The following is a 25,391-nucleotide window of genomic DNA, read 5'->3' on the forward strand; positions in this document are numbered from 1 at the left end:
CATTGGTGGTGAAACAAACAGAATATCCCAAGAGAGAGAGAGAGAACTGCCAGGTGTGGGAAGTCATCCAAAGTCTTTATCCTTTCCTTCTGTGCCATCCTAGTTTTCGGTTTAGTTGGTTTTATTCCTCACCAAATGCAGGTGATTTTTTTTTTTTACCTTCCAGGGTGAGCCCACCAGGTCCTTCTCGTGCCTCTTTGCTCTGGCAGGGGAAGAGTCAGCACTCAGAAGTCAACCAGGTTGCAAAAGCACGGCACTCTGTGTGACAGCACTGTCCCCAGAGCCACCAATGCCATGTGTGGCCACTGGAGCGGAAGGTTTGAGATCATCTGGAGGGAAAGGCCACCCTGGAACTGACTCTTGCTCTTAAGGTGGGAGGGGAGGGACAGTGATATAAAGAGTCCAAATGATCAATCTATCAATCGATGCCAAAAATAGAGCTATATCTCAACTGCATGGCCCTTTTAGAAAATTCACAGCTTAGCGAGAACAGAAAGCATTGCTGGGAGCGTCCCTGGGTATGGTAAGCACAGCGGACCCCACTGCTCTTGCCTGAAGTTCCTGCACTGATGTGCAGTTTGTTGTTGGCACAGCTGTTCCTCTAAATCCATCGAGGATGTCTGAATCCAGCCATGAGCTCAATTTTCTGCAGATCCTCCTGAATCAAGCTGGATTGATCAACCCAAGCACGTTAGCTCCATCCTAAGACTCCAAAGAGAAACACTGCGGGAATTCACGTGCCAAAAGACAAGGACAGGCTAAGACATGTCGGACTAGGGAAAAACAAAAAATAGGCAAATCCAACCCAAAATGGAAACCAAGTGGAAAAATTACTCCATTCACAGAGTAGGATCAGTTTGGCAGCCAAGGATCACAACTGCACAGCAATCACTTGTTACTTTGGATGGACACGGATTACTCGCAGATGCTCTGAAATGAGAATAGTTGAGTGGGTGGGTTTGGCCTCTCGTTTGTCTTTTAAACATTCTCCATTAATGGCCTTGAGTAGAGCTGGGTATTTACAGTGACTGTTAAAAAGAGATATTTACACATTTCCTTTGTTTTTTCACCTCTGGGGAGGACAGGAGAGGAGAGGAGAAAAGAGAAGGAAAGGAGAAGGAAGGGAAAAATGAAAGGAGAAAGAAAAGGAAAAAGGAAACAAAAAGGAAAACAGAAAAGGAAAGGAAAAAGGAGAAGAAAGGAGAAGGAAAGGAGAAAAGAAAAAGGAAAGGGAAGGGAAAGGAAAAAGGAAAGGAAAAAGGAGAGGAGAGGAGAGGAGAGGAGAGGAGAGGAGAGGAGAGGAGAAGGAAAGGAAAGGAAAGGAAAGGAAAGGAAAGGAAAGGAAAGGAAAGGAAAGGAAAGGAAAGGAAAGGAAAGGAAAGGAAAGGAAAGGAAAGGAAAGGAAAGGAAAGGAAAGGAAAGGAAAGGAAAGGAAAGGAAAGGAAAGGAAAGGAAAGGAAAGGAAAGGAAAGGAAAGGAAAGGAAAGGAAAGGAAAGGAAAGGAAAGGGGGAAAGGAAAGGAAAAAGGGAAAGGAAGAGGAAAGGGAAAGGAAGAGGAAACGAGACCTGCACCACCACCAAAACTATTATTTCATTTTTTTCTTTTTCAAGGGATGGTTTTTGGTTTGCTCGTTGGTTGCTTTGCTCTCCTCAGCTGCTCATGTCGCCAGGTTCTCTGCATTTATGCTGGACATCCGAATCTGAGAGCTGCTCTTGCTCAGAATGGAGAGTTGTGTCCCCCCGTTCACTCCGCTGCTCGCTAGAGAAGGATGGCGATGTTTGAAATCCACAGCAAAATACCGGTTGACTTTCCAGCTCCTCCATTTTCTCTTTATTTCTGATTGCACCTTTAGGGAGAAACTTCAAAAGGTCATTTTTTATGTACTTAGCCGCTCGAGGACATGCTGACAAATTATCAAGATTAGAAAAAACCCCACAATTCGACAGAACTGGTTTTAAGGTTTAGTAAACAGTTATTTATTATTAAACTCTTCAGTTCAGCAAGATCTGAAATTACTTTCCATGGCTGGAAGAGGTCTGGGCATGTAGTGGGGAACTACAGCCCAGCCCAGGTTCTGTATCTGACTTCAGATAATTTAGGATCAGCCCAGAGGTGCATGGAAGACCTGATCAACACCACCTGGAGAAAAAAATAGCCTGTTTTCATCATTGGCCAGTACCAAAGATACAGCAAGGAGCCAAAGAAACCAGCAGTCAAAAACACTGGATAATATTGAAACACCCTGTCCTCAGAGGCAGCTTCTCTCACCTACCATTAATGGATGTATGTTTACACAGAATTTTGCCTCTTGCTTTCAGATCCTCCCCAAGCAGAGCAGCTCTGGGATTAATGCACATTTGTGCCACCCTCCTTTGCTTGAGAGGTTATTTTTTTATTGGCACCCACAGTAAATCAAGAGTAAAACAACCCAAGGTCAGAAGTTCAATTAGGCAATAAGTAAATAATCCCACAGCTTTTCTACTTTTCACTCATTACCAGTTTGCTGGCAACACTGATGGGGGGTGCACAAGTGTATAAATAGATAAAGTAGCAAAGATTTAATATAAGAGAGGTTGTAGTAGCTTGGACCAACATTTAATTGATTACTCATCCCTGTATCATATTTCTGAATGAAATAGTGTAAGAACAAGGAAATATGTAGAGATGTTTTCCCAATATAATTTTCCAATCTCCAATGAGCTGCTGTGTCAAAGATGTTTGTCTTGTCTGTAACAGACATTGATGAATTTTCCTGGATTAATACTGTCAAAATGAATGAGCATTAGTCAAAATGCTAAACAAGGGCTTCAATTGTATGGACAAAAACTACAGGGAGGAAAAATCCAACTGGAAAACTTCTAAGACCTACAAATTCCTATTTGGGTTAAAGTTCTCTAAAACATAGATATATTAAAAATAGATAGAAAATTGAGTTATATTTTCTCTGTAAAAAGGAAATAGCATTTGAATCTGTAAAAGTGTGCTATTTCCAACATTTTCTTGCTGTAGGAAATTTAGTGAAGGCACAAGACATCCTCTAATTACCATTTTCTGATATCTTGAGAGGGGAAATGGCTTTAATTAACCTGGTTGTGTTGGTTTGGCAAAGAACCACCTCCCCCACTCCTTCCAAGGGGCTTCAGGAGATCTTGACTATGCCCATGAGCAAAGACAACCCATAAGTTTATTTTATGAGCTTGGAGATTACTGTGGTTTATCTGAGAAGGAATCACTTGGATTAAAGAGTCTGAGACCTCTTTGTACAAGAGATCAGCAATGCCAGGCTATACCTGCAGTCAGCCCCCTTGAAAATAAGAAAATAAAGTGATTTTACTGTTGGGCTGCACAAGAGATGTGTAGCAGTGGAGGAGAGAACTCCACTCAGAGTTCATGGAAGTTCTAGAGTTCATGGTTCTAGATGTTCATGGTTCTAGAGTTCATGGATGAACTCTAGATGTTCCATGCTCCTCTTAGGGCAACACTGAGCAGGGAACCCTTTTCCATCAATTCAGAAAACAATTACCCCAGCTATTCAGTCAGATAAAGAGGCAGGGAAATGCAGATTGGAACAGGAGAACCAGAGGAAACCACAGATGTGGCCAGCAGCAGTTGCCATGTGCTGAGAGGAGTGTGAGGCTTGCAAGGCACCCAGGTGGTGTCTGGGGGGTGGCTCTGGGCATCTGACACCCCTGGGCTGTGTGTGTGAAGGGGGGAAGGTGGCAGGGCTCAGGAGAGAAGCTGGCACAAGTTGGGTGGTGCCCAAGAAAACTCAGCCTTCAGTGGAGGGTTTGACATTGTTCTCCTCAGCCTTTTCCTAGGAAAGCTGTAAAGATTTAGGGTGGGTGGATGATCTGCAAGAGGGGAAGGAGACCACACTGAGAGGTGAACAATTTTTTTTTTTTATTTAGCCTGGCACCTTATCACTAATGGTGTACTTCAGGTATTGATATTGGACCCCACACTGTTCCACACAGAGCATGGAATGGTTTGGGTTGGAAGAGACCTTAAAGGTCATCTCCTTCCACCCCCTGCTACGTGCAGGGGCACCTTCTACTACCCCAGTATGGCATTCACATTCTCTGGAAAAATCCCTTCACCCAGGGTTTTTCTCCTGGGAAGCTGAGAAGCCTCAGAGAAAAGGAAAACAATTCTTATCTCATTTGCTTCTGCTGTGTTGTGCTCACATGTGGAATGAGTTTGGAGATTGTTTACCCACAGGTGATTGTTTCATTGGATTCTGCTGTGAGTTGTTTTCACTCTTTGGCCAATCAGTGCCAAGCTGTGTCGGGGCTCTAGAAAGAGTCAGGAGTTTTCATTATTATCTTTTTAGCATTGAGTAAGTATCCTTTCTGTATTCTTTAGTACAGTTTAGTATAGTATTCTTTAATATACTATAGTATCATAAAGTGATAAATTAGCCTTCTGAGAACATGGAGTCAGATTTATCATTCCTCCCTTCATCAGGACATTTCCCAGCAAATACAATACTCCAGGCTGCTCCAAGCCCTGTCCAACCTGGCCTTGGACACTTCCAGGGATCCAGGGGCAGCCTCAGCTTCTCTGGGCACCCTGTGCCAGGCCCTCACCATCTTCTGATGAATCTCAGATTGAAAGCACCATCACCAGTTTGGCTGATGGTTCCAAACTGGGGTTGACAGAGACATGACAGACCTCTTAGAGAGAGCTGAACAGGCTGGGAGAGTGGGCTGGCAAGAACAGGGCAAAATTCAACAAAATCAGTGCAAAATTTTGTGCCTGGGATGCCATTTCAAGATAGACCTGTCCATATCCTACCCCTGTCAGGAAGCCTCAATCTGAGCCATCATCTCTGGTAAGGCCAATGTTTTGGTTTGATAAAGACATCACAAATCCTTTATACTTTCCTTTTTTTTTTTTTTTTTTTTTTTTTTCCTGGGAATTGTGAGATTCAGACTAAAGTATCAGGGATTATGGTAGATGAGAGTTAGAATGGACAGTTGGAACAGCAGTTACTCCCACAAGAAAATGGGATGTGGGTGACAAGTGAAGGACATTTAATATTAAAAATCTTACCTCCCCATTCAAGAAGCAGTAGAGAACAGCAACAACAAAACCCTAGGGAAATGGGAGAGGAAAAAGAAAAGTAATTAAAATCCTGAAGGAATGACAGAAAATTGTGGTATTCACATTCTCTGAACAGAGAGAGACATAATTCTCTCTCCCAGGGCTTTTCCTGGAGAAGCAAAGAGAGAAGAAGAGAAAACAGTTCTTATCTCTACTTGCTGCTCCTGTTGTTTTTGCACATGTGGAATGTGTTAGGAAGATTGTTTACCTGAAGGGATTTGTCAATTGGATTCTGCTGAGGATTGTTTTGTTTCCTTGGCCAGTTGGGTCCAAACTTTGTCCTGGCTGTCTCAGACAGTCATGGATTTTTCTTTAGTATCTTTTAGTATCTTTTTAGTACAGTTATAATATAGTATTAATGTAATATAGTATTGTTTTAATAAAGAATTCGATAGAAAATAGCTGGAGTTAAAAAAACACAACAAACAACCCCAAAATCCTGATATACAAAACCTACACGTAAATGAGCAAAGACACACTCTGAGAGCTGTGCATGCAAAGCAGTTATAAAAAACAGAAGTTTGGTTGTAAGGAAAGCTGAATTCAGTGTGTAATCACCTGGAAGGATCCCAGTCCCAATTCAAACACCAGCCTCTCCCTCTTACTGACATTCTCAGGAGAAAAGGCAAACACCGTGTAGTGAATTCCAAACAAAGGGATCAGCAGCAGGGTGGAGCGAGCCAGTCTCCTGTCACAACAGAGGGAAATAAACTTTAATGCAGCCTTGCAATTAGCAACCTGCACTTTAATTAAAGAATGAAGCACAGAAAATATTTTGCTGACAGACTTTTGGGAAATACGTAGACCGTGTAATTATACAAACAAATATGCAACGTTCCTGTTTGTTCCCAAAGACTGCTTGCACACACACTGCAGTTTGCTCCCCTTTCTTCACACTGCTACAGTAATGGCACATTAATTATGCTTAATGCTCACTGCTGCTATTTTTATTTGCATTGTTGTAAGCAGGAATTTTCTCCTACCATGCCAAAAAATGAGGGGAATCTTGCTAAGGGATTCAGACTGCTGCTATGGTACAATTATAAACCTCTCACCCAATTGCTTAATCCCAGTGGAGTTTTAAATCACTTTTTGTTGATTTCTCTGTGTGTGTGTGTGTGTGTGTGAATATGTTTCTGCACAGCAAAAAAATTCCAGAACAACCACACAAATAAAGCTAAAAAACCAACAGCCACAAATTAAAGTTAACCCTCCTGCATGTTCTTGTACTCACAACTATTCCTGGAGGTTTGATTTTGGGCTCAGTTTATACTGTTGGAAACCCAAGTGCAATTCCACTGTTTCACTATTTCACTGCTTCAGAATAAAGAGGTTTCAGAGGGAAATTAGGCTCAGTTGATATAAACCAAAGGGTTGGAAATGAGTATTTTACATGTGGGCATTTAACTGGTGAAATTCCCCCAAAGCAGGGGCCAGCAAAGACTTGTGCATGTTTTGGTGAGTGTCACTGTCTGATTGAGCAGCAAAAAAAAAAAAAAAAGAGCAAAGAGAAAGCAAACGTTCTGCAAATAAAGCAAGTGCTTCATTACAAACAAAGTGACCTAAGAAACCTCCAGGACATTTTCATAGGGGAAGAATATCACTGGTTATGTTCAGGTAAGTGAAGAAGGCAGATGGAGGACAAAGGAAGGTAAAAAGCTGTAAAGATTTTTCAAAGAGCTGCATATTTGTTCAAATTCAAACGTCCCCTCTGCTTTTATCTATTTGGTACATTGCAGACAGATTTGAATTTGTTAATTCATGCTCAGTGATAACCCAAAATGATCTGTTTGTTTTAGAAGATTTAATTAACACGCTTTCAAGAATTTTGTGAGCACAATTACCTCCAGCAGTGATCAGGGAATGGGACATGAGTGCAGTGCTGGTGTCTCAGTCAGAATTTGGGCCCCAATGGGGATAAATTCATCCCAACTCTTGCACTGAACACACCCGAGCCAGAAATCTGATAGACACCAAACCTCAGGTCTTGGTGGAAGACCCCACAAAACAGAGAAAACTCTTCTTGTGGGCTATAAAATTAGACATTGGCCAGAATCTTTTGAAAAGAGAGGAACAACCTCAGAACAGGGTGATGAAGAGCATTCAGAGTGCCCAGCTTTGATGATCTCTAAAAAAAGTAATCTATGCAGGAGTGAGCCAGTGTAAAGAGCTTTTGGAGTCCTTTCTAGTCCTTTTTCTCTATGGACATACAATCAGGTTAATAAAAAGGAACAGAAACTTCAAGGAGGAGATTAAAGAATAATGTTATCTCTGTAAAAAGGGACGTAAAGAATATGTGTCTTAAAGTAGTCATGGAATTAAATAAAAAAAAACAACAAGTTAAAGGTAATAAACTGGACAAAAAATATAATCTCTCCATATCTTCTATCATTTATATTCAGATTTAATGACAACAACAACAAAAGGATAAATGCTGTTTTGATCTAAAATTTAGAATTGTATTGTCTATTGATATGTTCTGTCTCACTGCACTCTTGGGAGATTAATTCAGTGGAAGATGCATAGGAAGTCTTTTTTATTGTCAGTTTTCTGGCATTAATCCTACCTGATTAATCACACAATTAGTTTGTAGGATCTGGAAATATAATGCCATCATCAACTTATTTGAGGTGTTGTCTTCAATATTGTCATAAAAGTGAGGAAGAAAATGTATTAATTAACATATTCAGAAGTTTATAGATTATTAAGATCAATAAAGAGGAAAAGAAGATTTTAATGATAAGAAAAGCCTTGAAAGACATTAATGCCTGTAAAAATTGCTTTTTTTTCAGGAACTCTGGGAAGAGAGAAGACTTAAAGCAGGTCCTGTGAGATATTTAAGTTTCTGTGCAACAGTGAATGAAAGTCTTAAAGGATACAGTGGAATTCTCAGGTGTGTAACAGCCAAAGATATTAATTCTCTTTTCTTCCCCCACTCTTTCAGACAGGTAAGAAACTTGGAGGGGGTGGATCTAGAAGTTCTGAGGACAATAACTGTTCAAGTGGCTGTTTGGAAGATAATGTTCTCCAAAATATCAAGCAAAAGCCTTGTTCACATTCCCACAGGGAGAGGAAAGTCTTAAAAAAAAACCCAAACAATTTGAATACAAACTTTTGTTGAGGCTGACATTCTGTTTTCCAGTCATTATTTTCCTTAAAATCACTTCAAATATGAGACTTTCTCCAGTAGCATGGCTATGAATGTGGACTTTCCATTAAGTGTTAGTACAGACAAATAATGGTGTCCTCCGTTCTCCCTCACTCCTCTATGGAATAATGAAATTAGAACTTTATGCTAAAAGATTACCTAAATAAGAACACTGTCTAATCTGACCAGTATTTGTAAGAATCATGCTTTTATGCACATCCACATTTATTAAGGAGACTGCTGAAGTCTCGACCTCTGAACCTTTTTGAGAGAAAAAAATCAAAAAAGAAGCAAAAATCTCCAAACCATAGACTTTGAAGGAAGATCATATGGTTGTTTTGCCATTTAGTCCTGCCTCTCTACAGTAAGAGAATTGCCCAGTTTAAAAGCTGTCTTAAGTCAAATACTTTGATCAAATATAAACTTTTGCAATGAAGACATCAAGGTGTATAGTCCTGAAAAGCAACATTCACCTCACCGAGGATTGGAAATACATAGCGTAGATATTGATAATTAAATTATTTTAGAATTGTCTCTAAAGTTAATGCAGAGAAAAAATACACTTTTAAAACATAATTCTTGTGTGCTACAGATGTCTTTTGAACAAGAGGTGACTCCTGTTGTAAACCCTGTGGGTATTGAGTACATCTATTTATGTATATATTGATTAACTTAATGCTGTGACATATCTGCAATGATGGCATCTATTTTAGTTAAATTAAATGCAGACTTAAATTCCTTTTATTGTCAATGAAGAGCAAGAATCACTGACACAAAAGGACAAATCCTGTGCCCCTAAGGAAATTCTTATCATATCCTATATCCATCCATTGACCTCAAAGGGACCCTGGACTGAGTTTGTCACAAAAAATTTCAGCCCTGTAGATTTGTGAGGTTTAGATTAGAGGAACCCAATTTCTCTGGCCAAAGATTCATTCATCATCTCTGTGATAAGTCTGTGCAAAAAAGAATCGTGACAATATTTCAAATTGAAGGATAAAGAGCAAACCATGAAGGCAAAGGATGTCATTATAATGAAATGCTCAACACAGCTCACGTTTAATAAACTGAAGGATCTATTTTATCACAAAATGCTGAACATATTAAAGTGACTTTCAGGAATCTCATAATCTCCCTGACAGATCTTTTCCAAAAGTTAACTAGGTCTGCAGCATCACTTCCAAAACACTTGAGGTAACACCTGAATGATTCCAGATTTTTAATTCTCCCATGCATAAACCACATCTTCAGACCTAGGACTTGAAAAACAGAGAAGCTTACCAAGACTTTCATTCTTCAACAGACACAAAAAACATAGGTTTAAATACCTCCTGTTCGGGCTGAACTCTTCTTGCCCTTGACTGTGTAGAGGATTTCCCCTTAGAGAGTTATCAGTCTCCCATCTTTCAGAAACACTGCATTTAATGTAAAATTTGGTTCTCTGCAAAGGCCCAACAGGATTTCTGTGCTGCATCAGAATGTCCATTAGGCACTGAACTTTATATTTCAAACTATCTCCTCCTAAACCTAACTCCTAGTTTTACCTGACTGTGCTTAGTCTTCAGCTGCTGTCTGTGGAGCAAATGGAGCTGCTCCTTTTTGTCTTCTCTATTTCTATCTGCTTTTGCTTGGTTCCAATCTGCTGACTGAATGTTTTTCAGCATCTCCATTGTTCTATTTCTTAAATACCTCAAAGATATATGAAATCACACAAAAAATTCACTTTAATTTTTTTTTCCTAACTAAAAACATAACCATATATCCAGTTAAGTTACAAACCAATCTTTTTTCCTTAGTAGTGTTGAAGATAACTACTAAATATTCTTTAGCAAAATCCTGGAGTTGGGGGTCTCTGTGCCAGGACACCTCAGAGAATGTTGGTTCACACTTACAAAACTGTTGTGAAATTCAGGAGACACATCACCAGAAAACATATTATAGATGTCTGAAATTGCACCTCATCTAAACAAAAAGAGAGGATAACCTTGGAGTTCTTTTTCAACCTTAATGATTCCATGAATCTGTGAAAACCTGTGGGCTTCTTGTGCAAGGAGCAAGGGGTCAGATGGACTATGGGATAGTGATTAATGCACACAACTCTTGGATGAATGGCTTTTATTCACTCTTCTGGATGCCTCACTCTATATTTGATGAAATTTGACAATATTGGACTGAACTTGATTATCTGAGAGGTCTTTTCCAACTCAGTGATTCTATAACTTCTGATGGACACAATTCATTTTGATATTAGGTCAGCTATAGCCTTTCCTCACCCCTGGGTGTTTATTAAGTTAACTTCACTCAGTTCAATGGACAAAAGATGTTTTATACCCACTGAGGGTCTGATTGAATCAACCTCACCCAGTTTATTCTAGGAAACTTTTCAGGTGAAACATTTTCTCTCAGTATGAAGGTGCTCACCTCTTTGCTGTACAATAAAGAGCAGCTATTAGTTCTGTACAGACACTACCCAAAACCATCAATAGCATCAGCCATAATTAAAAAAAAAAATAAAAAAAAAAAGAAAATTAAAACAACCCTAAAACCCTCGATCGTGGCGCATAGGCAAAAGCACAGAACAAGAACAAAGAAAAAAATTCTACATGCAACAAGAACTAAATGAAGGCTTTGCTCTCTGGTTACTTCCCCTCTGCTCTCATCCACTCATTTAACTGCAGCATGCGTCATACACACACAGTAATGTCACAGGAGTGCGTACACTTACAGGGTAATGGTTGATAGTTCTGACATCTTGCAAGAGTGCTGGTTAGCCCTCTTAGGCTTACAGTAGCATTTCTGAACGCAGCTGCTAAATATGACAAGATTAGCATTTTTTTCAGCATATCGTGAACAGGCCAAGGTAGGTCACTTTCAACACATTTCATGAGACACGTTCACAAAGATGGAAAGCGGACACGACAGGATGGACTCACAGCACGAACCAGCTGCTTGACTGAAGCAGAAATCAAAAAATCAAATAAAAATTGAAGTGCACTGGCTGTTGCTGGCCCTTGTGATGTGCTGATTCACGGACAAACCAAAAGTCAAACACCCTGAGGGCAGGGGGGCAGCGCTAACCCATCCGAAATACACAGGACCTGCGCGGTCTGGTTTTGTACAGGGGTCACAGAACAATAGGTTAAATGAGAGTAGACTGCATGCTCATGGAGAACAATCAGAGAGTAACAGAAACTCGTAGGATGGGGATCAATCTAAGGTCTAATCCTCATTTTTGTCGCGGTGTGGATCTGTTGTTTTTAACAAAAGGTTCTAGTAAGGACACCAAAGCTGTTTTTCCATCTTCCTTGGTGATGGGGAGGGAGCTCAGTATGGAATTTGAATTCCATACTGGAATTTCCAGTCTGGCTGGTAATTTTGGAGATACCACTTTTTTTTTTTTTTTAAGACAGTGTGCTCATCAAAGCAGCAGCCTCATACACGGTGGAGCAGACCCTGATCCCTGCATGTTGGATTCTAGGAACAGAGAACAAAATAGTTCCTTTCCAACCAGCCAGGAGAGGCTCATTTAAATCAATCACTCTTCAACATGGAGGCATTTGGAGGGATCCCATGAGAGATTTTATATCTAGGATAAAAAATATGAAATTTGAAAATAGTGGTTTCTTGTCGACTTTCAAGGGGAAAATTTTTGTTTTGTTTTCAACACGTGGTTGTTTTGGTGGGATTCACCTCAGGAGAGGCTGGATGTTTACAGTACAGATGTGTAAGCAAAATGGGCATCCTCAGGACCCTGAGAATCATCAGAATAAACAGTTGAGAGAGAAATACACATTTATTGGCCAGGTACATCTGACATGTTTTAGATGTCCACTGTAGGATGGAATGAACACCAAACACCACTGAGTACCCGGAGTAAGTCTCCATTAATATAAAGGATAATAAAGGATAAATCTCCATTAATATAAAGGATAATAAAAGTTGATTTTTAAAGCAATTGCCTTCAAGGCAAACACTGAAGTTTTTTCAAACAAACCCAACTGTGTTTCTGTTATACAGTCTAAGATCTGTGTTCACAACTCATGGAATTTATAAATCTGAACTCTAAACCAGGATGAATTGAAAACATACTAAATTTCTCCCTACTTTTAACTCCTTTAAGTCAATCCCCATTTCTGGAGTTTGACTTCCTGTTGGATAACTAAAGCCTGATAACTGTGTTGTTATTAAATATTACAGTATTAGAGCTGGAAAGAATAGAGTCTTGGGGCATGGACACATCCAGCAAATGGATACAGTCACCATGTTTCAACTCATAAAATAAATTTCATTTTTTGGATGTAAAGATGAAAATTACTGCTCCTTTTGCACTAGAATTTCTGTGCTAGATTTTTGCACCACCTGCTTTTCACAGAGCTGAGTTGGGCGTTAATTGTCCACTCAGACTGATCAAAAATGAGCAAGGAGGTTTAAGGGATAGCTCCATTTTATTGTGACTGAGGCTTTCAGAAGTGACTATGGATTTTGAGTGCCACTCATTTTTTTGATCACTTGATCTGAAACACATTTCTCAGACCAATTTTTACCACAAGAGGGCTGCTCAGCCTGTGTTGAAAAGAAGCACTTATGAGGCATATTAAGGTACAGAGCCTGAAAAGGAAACATCTAAAAAATCAATAATCACTTTGAAAAGTCTTAGCCATGGGTTGTTGTAGAGGTTTGTGGCCTTCAATGATAGACAATGTTGCCATGGCAACCTAGAAATAAATTCCCATCCATGTTTCCCTCACTGCTTATGTCCTGTTTCATTTGACAGGGATTGATTTTTTTTACAGCTTTTCCTGGTGAAGAGATCTAATGTGACAGCACTTGGTATTTACTAGAATTATTGAAAAAAACAGACTTGATTTTGAAAATATTATCTATGGATTAACTGCTGCTCCACACCCAGTGAGGAGACATTGACACACAGGTTTGGGATGGAAAACAATGCTAGTACTTCTTAGGAAAACCTTAACATTTTAGTGCTGTTAGCACTTATTTTCTGCCATTTCTAATTTTGATAGATTCACCTCTCTGATTTTAGATGGTGTTAAGTGTCCCATATCTTTAGAGTACAGAATTTATAGACATTTTGTTTCCTTTCTCCCTCCCCTTTTACTTTACAAACTTTATTTATTATCAAAGTAAAGACGCTGGTGGAAGGAAAGGGAGAAAGAGAGAAGAGACAGAGGAGGCAGGAACCAGAAAAAAAAAAAAAAAAAAAAAAAAAAAACCATGAAGGAGGAATAAAATAGACAAATATAAGAAAAATGAATCAAAATGAGAGCATGGCTATGAAAACACTGCACGAATCAGGGCAGGATCCTCAGACCTCTGTAGGCACACAGAGAACAGAGTCGGTCACATCTAACTCTACGTGCCAAAGACAGATTCCAAACTGAACTATCACCTTGAACTCACTCAGGGAAAGAGCAGGGACTTCCAGGCTTGAGCTGGCCTGTGTGACAGAGACATCTAAGGCACAGGGGATGCTCTGTCTGACGGAGGTGCCCTGGTGTCCCCGAGTGACCATAGACGACGACTGGACTGCTCAGATCGAGCACGAGACTTTAGACAGCTAAAGGCAAACAAGCTGAGTCTCACCGCAAGTGTCCTGGGCAGGGACTGCAGCTGCATCTGGGAGGAAGAGGGAGGGTGCTAGGGGTGGAAGGGGAAAGAAAAAGTTAAACACTCCCGGGGTGAAATGAGCCATGGATGATGTGGCTGAAGGCTGCCCAACACCTGGGCGTCTCGATGCGAATGAGAGGGAACACAAAAAGGAGTTGTAATTCCATTCGAGATGTCGCAGAGGTGCGTAAGAGGAGGGAAACGAGCATGCTGATCCAGGTTATGCTGCATTATCCAAGTACATCCATCATGAAAATGGTCAGGGTTCTGAATTTAGGTCGCTACCGACACGTGGGGAATGATGAGGTTTGTGCCTTGTCTCTGAATGTGCTGAAGGGGAATCCTTTGGGAAATGCAATAAAGGTAGACCTTGATTCATGCAAATTAAAACTGCTCCTCCTGGACAATCTTTGTGCACCTTCCTTGAGTAATTCTATGTAACCTCACCATGAGTAGGATTGGCAGCTGTGCAGTAGCAGGAGAAGGAGTGAAGAAACAAATCAATGAAATAAAGCATTGAAAATACAGAAAGTTAACCAAAGTGGAAGCAGAGAGATTGTATGGCAGAGAGGGGAGAAAATTGAAAAGTAGGTCTGTCTAATATATATAATTTATATCACACACCCTCTTCCCCTCAGCTGATACTTCTCTAGGCTGGGAGACATCTTCTCCTTGCTGCTCAGGAGCTGAGGATTCCCTGGAGCTGCACTTGCTTCCCTTTGAAACATCAACTACATTTACAAACCCCACGCCCTTACAGACCAGATGGAGCAGTTTGGAAAACAGAACTTACTCTGTGAGCAACAGATCCTACAATTCCATCTCTGCAGCTCTGACCCACTGTGTGCAGGCAGAACCATTCACCCTCTCATCCAGACACAGAGTAAGCCCAGGTGCTCCTCAGCAAAGTTGTCTTTTAGTTGCATCTCCCCTAATTTTTATCTGTGTGCCTTTTTCCTTGTCACCCCATGCCAGCTTGGTGAGAAACAGGCCATAAAGTCAGATTTACCTGACCTATTTTGAACTTGTTTAAACTGAAATAAGCTGTACTAAAGGATTGTAGTCTTTGGACTGGGTAGGTCTCTACTGACTGTGGAAGGAGCCCAGCAGGACTGATTTATTAAACCAGGTAGATGCCCTGCTGTCTTGCTAAAAGTACAAAATATTGTGTCCTTCATGGGAAAAAAAAAAAAAACAAAACAAACTAAAAAAATAAGAAAACTGTGTCTAGCCTTTAATGGAAAACAAATCCCAAACTCTTAGCCTTGTTACCTAGAGTTCTACTTTTCCTTGCTAATGCCACCAAAATAAGAAGCTGAAGCTGAATGACTGCTTGCAGATTAATGCTGTGGTTAAAAACAAATGTTTAATAAATGTGAATTCGGACTGGAACGTTTTGTCCAGTAAATCTGACCCTTGAGTAGATCTGAGGCTTGAAGGTGGAACAGAATGGTCAAAGAGTGCCATAAATCCTAACTACAGTGCTCATTCTTGCCTTTTCTAACTTCTGCAGAGTGGACCTATAAAGGAGAACATCATTGCTGTACTTGGAGTTAAATAATGAAGAGATTAAGCCTAATATTTGCCTGTGCTCTAGAGAATAAAGCTGGTAGCAGAGGGCACAATTCTTCCAACAAAAACAACTGTAGCTTCAAGGTTCTGTGTCCTGATCCTTGCCCTGTATTAATTCTGAAGGTCCTGTTCTCCCAGGCTGTGTTATTGTCTCTGAGTGCAGAGCACAGATCCAGGTCGTGCACTGTGGAATAATTCTGATGGAGGTGCAGTAACATCACTGAGGTGCACCAGAAAATATAATGTTCAATGAGAAAAATGTACCATGCCAAATGATATTGTTGCATAAATTAACATTTTGGATACTTTACTGCTTCAAAAGAAGAATGTGGATATCCAAATCCAGGCATAAATGTCTGAGAATGGGATTTAGTCATTGTCCTTGAAAGAAATCAAATGAGCAAAGCCCACAGAGAGTTTGTTGTCCCAGCTGACACAAGAAGTGGATTTTCAAGCATTACAGACAGGCTTTGGTTCCTGTCAGCTGGCAGAGCTCAGCATCAGTGTAACTGCACTGGGTTTGTACAATTTGCAGCTCTGAAGCTTCAGTCACACTGTTTTGACTCACCTGCCTTACATGTTCTGCAATATCCCTGCAGATTCACGGTACAACCCATCTCTGCAACTCTCCGTCATGAAAAAAGAGAGCACTGCCTTTGTTAAAAAAGCCTGGGCTTGCAGACACTTAATCAGCTGAAAAACTCCAATGTTTTCATTGGAAATATAAATATAAAGAGGAATTTCACCTTGGAAATCCCTCAGTAATGATACAGGTGGTACTAAGACTGTGATATGAACCTTGGATTGGTCCTATCTTGAGCTAGTTTGCATTTTTTTCAACAACATTCATTGAGACTTCATTCTATATTAAGCCTCTATAGCCTGGTGGCCTTTGAGGACGTTCTTTTACTCTCCAGGGCAGGCAGAGGTTGTTCTTAGAAAACTGATTGCCTGCTTTGCACCACACAGCTCCTTGGACACACATTGTTAGGATCACAAGATCCTCACAAGAAATTTGTCTTTCCAGATCAAAAAACCTTCTGCATTGGGACAGCACCATCCTCCTCGTCCCCTCACTACCTCAGGCTGTGTACTTGCCTGGAGTACAGCCTAAAAATTCTCCAGATGTAAAACTAATCCCACTGGATGTGAAACAATGCCAGCTGCTGAAGTGAGACACAAGAAATCAATGGCAAGGAGAAACAGAGACACTGAGGGGAAAGTAAATTCCTGTTGTCCTCATATGATAGAGGCAAAAGTGTGAATGGTGGGAAAAACTAAGTGGAAGACCATGGTTGCTGGTGGGCATTGAGCCTTGGTATAAGTTGAAAGCACGTTCAGGATCAGAGATTTCAGAATTATTCCCCATTTCCTGCAGTCTCACATTAACTGATGCATGACCAGCTGCCTCAGCTCGACCTTTGCCTTTACATCAAATAACTGATTCAAAGGATCAGAGGTGCAAACTGATTTGGGGACGAAGAATTCAGATCTATCCCTTTCAGTCTAGCAGTGCACTCAAACCAGCAAACTCAGATATGAGCAATGCGTGAGGAAAAGGACAAATAGCCAGAATGGTCTGCTTTGGATATTCCCAACTTAACACTTATCACTGCATATTTTCTGGAAAAATCCTTTTATCAGGATTTCTTTTCCTGGGAAGCTGAGAAGCCTCAGAGAAAAATGAAAACAATAATTATCTGATTGCTTCTCCTGTGTTTTGCTGCTTTGGAATGTGGTTGGAGATTGTTTATCCAACATGTAAATTGTTTTGACTTAATGACCAATCACAGCCAGCTGTGTTGGGACTCTGGAAAGAGTTACAAGTTTTTCTCTAGTATCTTGTTAAGCCTTCTGTCTGTATCCTTTCTCTATTCTTTAGTATAGTTTAGTGTTGCATTCTTTAATGTAATATAAGTACATAAAATAATAAATTACCCTTCTAAGAACATGGAGTCAGATTCTCAATTCCTCCTTCATCCTGGGGACCTCAAAAATACCACAAACGCTCAATTTGAAACTTCTGAAATTTTTTCTGATCCTCCAAACCCATTATTTTTCCCAGGATCTAAGCAAGCTGCTGTGATAAAAGATCCTGCACCCACATCTATGGCTAATTCCAAAAGCTGAGTGGCCTTGGGCACTGGACGTTCCCCATCCTGCTGATCTCCATGACAACTGAAGCCTATCAATACACATCAAAATTAGATTTTTCACTCTGACCAAGTGCAGTGACTTCAGAAGCACATTTGAGATCCACTCTGCATTTTCCTTCTGAAAGCTACCTCATTTTTGCTAATCAGGAAGCTCCAGTGTGTGGCAAAATGTACAAGGTTACAGCAAATTTAGTGAAATGCAGCCACTCTCCCTTTACGATATGAAGCTTTATATTGTGCACATTGCTAAAGTATTTGTGGCCTTTCAAGCAGCAAGGCTGGAACAATTTTAGATATTTAAAATGTTTCAGACAGCACATGCGTGGGCAAAATCCTAAATTTACACAGGCACCCTACAGATGCAAGCATTTATGTATAAATCCCTCTGGCTTGAGCCCCTGGATGTTCTGAGCTCTGTTCCATACCAGTTATGGCAATCAAGCCATGATGGCTTTGGTGCTGTCTTTGAAAAGTGTTTATATCTGAAATTTCCAGATACATGACGTTAACATTTCAATGGAAACTCACAAAATGCTCTTTAGCCTTTTTTTGGTGCCTCAAACTCTGTGGAAACAGGGCTGTTAGGGCTAATCCAACCCTTGATAGAACTGTTGAGAGTGCAGCAAGCTTTGCTGTGTTTTCTTTAAAAAAATCATTTCTATAGAGAGAATTGCAGTGTTGGATAAAACCTGGCATTATTCTCTCCCTCACTAACCTGCACACCTCCTTGAGCTTTCAAGAGAAGGAGCATCTTTTAGTGGCTTCTCTTCTAATGCAAAATTGCTCTTTTTCAGTTCATGGCCTGCTCTTGTGACAAATGGGGGGGAAAAAGTCTGTGCTTTGCTCTTTTGGGCAAAGAACTTTGTTCTTTAAGGCTGGAGATCATGGAGCCAAGGAGAAATTTTAAGTCATCATTAGAGAATTCTTACACGCGAAACCCAGGCAGATTTCAAAATCTCATGAGTTCATCGACAACAAAATCACCATTGTATCCTTTTGTCTGTCTGTATATCCATTTATACCACAAAATTTCCCATAACAATGCCTTACAGCCACAGAAATAGTGTTAAAGACAAAGTCAGCCTATTTTTCAATTCTTCTACAAGAGAAAAAAGGACAGGAGTCAGCCTCCACCACACAGACACCACCTGTGCAGGCCAAGGCCTTGCACCCTAAAATCTGCCTTCTAAAGATTTCCAAACAATAGAAACAGAACCCTTTTCCATGAACAAGAAATAAGATTTGTGATCCATGATTTCAAAATCAGATCTTGCCAAAGCTCTGGTCAGGTGCTTGTTTATGATTGGAAATGGAATTTCCTTTATAAATATTGATTTGCTCTTCTGGAATGGAATTTCCTTTATAAATACTGATTTGCTCTTCTGGAATATTCCTCTGGCTGGTGGCCCATGAGATAACAAAACCCTTTTCCAGGTAGAAAGAGATTTAATCTCATCATTTATGTGAGAATGTAAAGGATGCACTGGATGAAAGGCAATGTTTATGTTGGGAAAGTAGATTTGACAACTAAAAATTCACCTTCCTATCCTTGCCACGGGCACCTGAGGGATTTAGGTGCATTTTACCCTCAGTTGTTCAGTAGCAATAACAGCTCCCAGGGACATTATATAAACACACTAAATATTCTGTGCTGTTTGATTTTCCAGCAATTGAAACCACAGATAGGTAATCAAAGCAGAATAGGGCTTTTGATTATTTTATCTGAAAATAAATAAATCCCTGTTAATTACACTCCTGCTAATTATGGTACAAAGCCTGCATGATCTTAAATTCCTAATGAGCACACTGAGGTTTGATCTGCCTGAAAAGGTTGGCACAAATGAACACCCCCATCCTTTCCACCCAAAACGTCCAAAGTAAAAAATAATAAAAAAAAAATAAAACCAGTACCCAAAATAATAATTTGCCTTGGGCAATTCACATGAAAAGTCCAGGAGGGAATGAGCACATTTTTTTTAGCACTTTAAATAAAGAAATCGAGAATTAACGTCGATCCAAGCAGCATCTACTCCCCTGGCATTCCTCAGAAATGAGCACTAGGTCCTTGCTGACCATGCACTGACATCAAATGCCCATCATCAGTGTTTCCAGTGGATTTTCCTGTGGTGGGAAAGGATTACCCCAAGGACACGAGTTCCTTTTGCTGCTGGGTCGTTGGGTGCCCCCAGCACCCATCTGGCAGCACCTGGGGGTCAGAAATTGCAGAGCCCTCCTAGAGAACTCACTGTCCATCCAACATCTGCCATCTGCTTGTCAAAAAATCAGCCTTTTGGCACCAAGACCCTGTCAGTAATTACCAACTCTGGCACTCTGAGCACTTGCAGCAAGACAAAGCGGTAGCAGAATGAATCACTGCGATTCCAGTGACTTTGGAGGTGAATTTTTAGAGGAGTGTTGTTTACCAAAACATCTGGGTTACAACATTGCTTCTGCTGCCCTAAACCCTCTAGGTTGCAGCATAGGTAAAATCATACCTACCTATGATATATGCCTTGATTCTCCTTTCTTTCCAGCAAGATGCTGATTGGAGGAATGAGGTAGACCTGAATTAGCTAGATTATATATGTGGGGTTTGTTTTCTTTTCATTGAGCTTTCAACATGTGATACAAAATTTATGAAGAATCTGTCAAAGCAAAAGCAGAAACAAGCTTCCCCCTCCCAAATTATACCAGTCGTGATAAACTGGAAATCATAATAAAATAAAAAGAAGAATTTTTTTTTTTTCAGTTATATGTGCTTGATACTTGAAAATGAATGAAAAAAACAAAGATTTAATGGAAATGTGTGGGTCTTTTTAATCTTAAGGGCTATTGCAGCATGCATCTACATCATGCACCTACTAAAATAAAATAGTGGTGGGTTTTGGTAGTGATACTGATGATTTTCTCTCTAGAGTGAATATTTCAGCAATGCAACAATGCTTGTGAAAATAACAGCGTGAATTTAAGCTTTGTGTAGGCATCTCTGTAGAAATATGGGGGTTTTTTGGTTTTTTTTGAGGGGTGATGTACTCTTTCTACAACAACTTGGCCAAAACCAGGATGTTTGAAAAAAAGATTTTGATGTACCAGTTTACACACTGTTGGCTGGATTTTTCATGGTAAAAAGAGTGAAGTCTTGCCAGATCACTTTATTATCCATTTCCTAAAGTTCCAGGGAAGAAACTGAGAGATGATAAATCCATGCAAATAATGTGGGCTTGATGGGTTGCTCTGGGTGCGGAACCAGCCATTGTAGGGTTGTGGATATGTGTTTGCAGTCCTCATGACTGTGAGATCCCCTTTAATTCATGGACTCCTGATATGGTGCTACTTGGCTCTCATAATATTGGGGTAACTAACCCTAAATAATCTGCTACTTCTGGTGCCTCAGGTTTAGCTTTTATATTTTCAGATTCTGTGCTGCTTTAGTGTGTGGGTCTGAGCTCCATATCAGGGCATGGTGAGCTCTGTGCACAGAGCAGGGAGACAAAACAATTCCTGCTCCAGCTGGGCACCAAGGACAAATGACCCAAATCTCAGCCCAGGAGCACAAACCCCGTGGGCTGGAGAGAGAAAAACAAGCAGGGTGGGACTGCCTGGGCTAAAGCTGGAATGGGACAATGAACTGCAAGGTGCAAATGGAGCAGAGCTGATCCCAGGGAGAGACCCCGGCAGCGCTCGTGCATTTTGGGGCCATTTTGGTTCATCTTGGGTGCAGCCCTGGCTGGGCTCTGGTGCTGCCCAAGGTGCATCCATGGAGGAGATCCTTTAAATAAATCCCTGCTTTATTCTTTAGCTCTGTCCAGCCTCTGCTCTAGGGCAGCCTTCACTGATATTTACAAACTGCAATTGAAGATTGCTAAAATCAGGGGGTTCTTTCTGTTTGGAATCACGTTAATTAATTTATAACTGCATGGAAAATACTGGCACCAATTCAAGACATAGCCATTTGTTCTGTGAGATTAAATAGGACATGTCACAAGGGGAAATGGCTTTAAATGGAAAGACAGTAGGTCTAGATTGGATGTTGGGAAAAACTTATTCACTGTGAGGGAGGTGAGGCTCTGGCACAGGGTGCCCAGAGCAGCTGTGGTTGCCCCTGGATGCCTGGAATTGTTCAAAGCCAGGTTGAACAGGGTTTGGAGCAACCTGGGATAGTGGAAGGTGTCTCTGCCCATGGCAGGGGGTGGCACTGGATGATTTGAAGGCCCCTTCCAACCCAAACCATTTTATGTCTGTAACCATGGGGCATTACTGCTGTTTATTTCACCAGCTGGGGTGAGAAACCTGCCTGAACTTCGTTAATAGCTGTCTTAATTACTCTAACAGTACAATCAATAGCTTCCCCATCTCCTGGGGATCTCAGAACTTATCCCTCAGCTAAAAATCTATTCCATTTGCATTACTGATCTTGCTTTGGTTCAATGCTTAATTTGGCAGGATTATTCAGGACTGACACAAGATTAACTGAAACCAGACATGTTTCAAGAAAAAAATCTTGCATCTTTGGCACTCCTCACACTAAAAAGTAACTCACGGTTATGATGACTATTGGGAGGAAGTGTGAAAGTTTCTTAGAAAAATAACCCAAAATAACAAAAATTATCATTAATGAGGTGTCTTCTATTCTTTTTTGAATTCCTGCCTCACCTGCTTAGACTTTTTGATGAATCTGTATTTTAGAGACCCCTAGTATTTTCAGCAGTAAAGAGAAGTTTCTCTCAAAAACATCAGCAAAACAAAGATGGAGTGATTGCCCTCCCAGAACCTGGTGGGATTTTGGGGTCTCAGCAGCATGCAGGCAGCTCTGAGGGGAACTAAGGCATGAGGAAAGGTTGGGGAGGAATGAGACTGGTGATGGAAAACTGGACATACAAGTGGGTAAAATGGAAGTTTATAACCACCAAAGCTCTTGGCCACTCCAGGAAAACTGTGAGGAATCAACAACATGTTCCCAAGTTTTTGTCAGCCTAAATGATTGGGTTGTGTAAGACAGGAAGTCTAGAATTATTTTTTTTAATGGGAGTAAAGCCCTGGTAATGCATGGCACATGATACAAATGATTGTTTCATTTATTTTAAGGTAGATCTTATATTCTCCAGTGGCTGCACTGCATTAATTAAGCCTCAGTTCCCCTGCAGTGCTCTCTTCTGCCATGGTCCTGTCATAGCTCCCAGCCAACTTCTCCAGTGGGAGATTTTAATAATGAATGCACAGTGGTAGCAATAAATGATTAATCTTTGAATTTAAGCCCATCCCTGGGGCTTTAAAAATCAAATACAGGCTTAAGTGCTTTGCAGAACCATCACCACCATGTCTGTGAAGTAGAACCAGAGGTAGATTTTTCTAACAAAAATAAACATTACAAGGACCTGAACCTAAATAAGTACCAAACATATTAAAAAAAAATCCTGCTCAAAGTAAGTAGCCAAGTTTTTGGGGTATTTTATTTTACTTTTTCTTTTTTTGATGATGGAAGCACAAGATGTCTGGTTATTCCAAAAAATGGAAGACTGATATTAGAATAAATCTCAATCCCTGCTGCAGATCCATGAGGTACTACCTTCAGAAACAGGCTGAAAATCCTTCCTCAACCTCATCGTTCCTCACCTACTAAAGGGAAAGTGCTTAAAGATGTTCTGGAATAAAGATCTGCATGAGGAATTTGGTCTGATGGAATGATGCTACAATAGGTTGAAACAGCAAAATAGAACACGGAAAATGCTTGATATGAGTCTAAATGTGAGATATTTCAATATGGTGACAGAACCAGATTATGATCTATTGTCTTCCTTCCTTACAAACTCTCTTTTTACAGGGTATGTGTGCACAAATATTGACTCTGTCTGGTGGATATCTGCACAGAATTCTCAATTTCATTCCTTTTTATCGTCCCTGTGTGAACTTTTCTGCTGTCAAATCTGTTTGGATAAACAACACTCCACTCCATAACACATACATCAATGCGAGATCGATTTATACACACCCGGTTATAAAAGTTGCAAAAAAACATGAGGAAAAAAATAATGGCAGCGAATGGAACAGAAAATATGATGTTTTCTCTTGGTTTTGGTGGCTAACTATACACATAGGAAAAACACCAGCAAAACCCAGTCACCATATTGATCCAGGATGACGAGGGATGTTTGATAATCCAGTTAAATCTTTGGAGTCCGTGGCATGCTTTGCTTCATATTGTGAGATGTGCAGCAGACACCAAACATGCACTGAAAAATTCAGACTCAGAACCATCTCTGCACATCTCAGGTGTTCATTAAATTCCAAGAACTCAGGGATGACTTCCTAGCAGAACATCCAAGCCTTCATGCAAGCCCGAGGCAGACCATGCACAAGTTAACTAAGTCTCATCCTCAGTTTTATTTCTGAGGTAAATCCACCCACAGAATCAATTTAAAACATTATTTTTAGCTGTGGAAACACAGTTTAGAGCAAGATGAAAGGGGCAGTGCTTTCAGTAAGTGGATCTCTGGCTACAGACATGAAAATTGATGTGGAAAATATTATTATTTAACGCAAATCTCAACTAGATAAAGGGGGAAGAAAAAAGAAAAATAGGCAGCTGGAGGACATATTTTTCCCTGAAAATTCTCATTTAGATGGATGACATCAGTATATTATGATTGTGCTTGCTTAGGGTGAAACTAATCACTGGATAATTGTATTCGCTACCAAATAAGCATCTCTTACTTTACCCTAACATCTTTTAGTTTTATTTAAGGTGTTCATAGCTTGTCTATTTTCATCAGGAATTTAGTACTAAATTAAATAGTCCTACCTATGTCTATGTGTGCAAGAAAACACTCAAGCTCACAAAAAATTCCCAAAACCAAATGTGTGTGGTGTTTAGGCCAGCACCAGAGGTGCTGCCCCATATCCTAGTTATTCTGGAGGATTATACAATTTTTATATGGAGAATGACTGCATGCACCCAAAATCATGATGACAGCCACCTCAACTGGTCAACCTCTGCTCTCTTTTGAGATAGAAACTAATAAAAAGGATTCCAGCTTAAAAAAATACATGTAAATCACAAAGCTGCAAACATCTAGAGGAAAATTTTAGGATTCGTGTTTTTAATTTTAATTCTAAAGCAATTTTAAGGAGGTGTGTGCGAAATGTTTGGCTTAAGTGAAATGTATTTAAATTTACAAGAAATATGGACGTAAGTATGTTTAGGGGATCTTCCTACACTGCAATTCAGCATTAAATTAATTAAAACTTTTCACCAAATCTCGTTGATTTCAGTGAAGTTTGAACCATGTCCTGGACCTTATGAAGCACAGCAAACCAACCATCCCATGAGGATAACAACAATTTTTATACCAATATGTTAATTTTGAGATAACTCACATGTAAAAACATTAGATTTGGTTTGGGTTTGGTTTTAATCTTGTATTTATGCTTATTTAATAGGCCTTTATAGAAATGTGAAAGCTGGCATTAAAATGCACTTTCATGGCTGATGGATTGAAAAATTAAAGTAAAAATCAAATTAATTTAATAGACCTTGGAACTCTTTTCAAAAATCAGCCTAATTCAACTGAGGTTTCTTTTTTACTTTGTGGGTTTTTCCTATGTGTATATCAATAATTTAAATTGATTACTGCTTTATTTGTACTTACAAGTAAATGCTGGATTCATTGCCCCCGATGTCAGGTGACTGGAGTTTCTGCACAAGTATCACAATTATGCCAACAAAAAGCACAAAGTTTATCTGGGGGAAAGACAAAAAAGTAAAAAATGGTGACCATGACATACT

At 40.0% G+C, this 25,391-nt stretch overlaps 1 protein-coding gene across 3 annotated transcripts in view; it reads right to left on the minus strand.

The window, feature by feature from the left end:
- Window positions 1-1,429: 1,429 nt before the first annotated feature.
- ADCYAP1R1 (ADCYAP receptor type I) overlaps window positions 1,430-25,391 on the minus strand; it is a 150,548-nt gene continuing 126,586 nt past the window's right edge. The window contains exons 13-17 of one of the 3 annotated variants that reach the window (XM_059475748.1): window positions 25,255-25,346; window positions 10,978-11,061; window positions 5,663-5,792; window positions 5,054-5,095; window positions 1,430-1,847 (exon numbers count right to left, since the gene is read on the minus strand). In XM_059475748.1, the coding sequence (XP_059331731.1) occupies window positions 1,659-1,847; window positions 5,054-5,095; window positions 5,663-5,792; window positions 10,978-11,061; window positions 25,255-25,346 (537 nt within the window). In that variant the 3' untranslated portion in view covers window positions 1,430-1,658. Of the gene's footprint in view, window positions 1,861-5,053; window positions 5,096-5,662; window positions 5,793-10,977; window positions 11,062-25,254; window positions 25,347-25,391 lie in introns of all 3 variants that reach the window. The other 2 variants (XM_059475740.1, XM_059475733.1) reach the window with 2 other exon arrangements.

This window comes from Ammospiza nelsoni, chromosome 1 (assembly GCF_027579445.1).
Source record: "Ammospiza nelsoni isolate bAmmNel1 chromosome 1, bAmmNel1.pri, whole genome shotgun sequence".
NCBI classification, from domain to species: Eukaryota; Metazoa; Chordata; class Aves; order Passeriformes; family Passerellidae; genus Ammospiza; species Ammospiza nelsoni.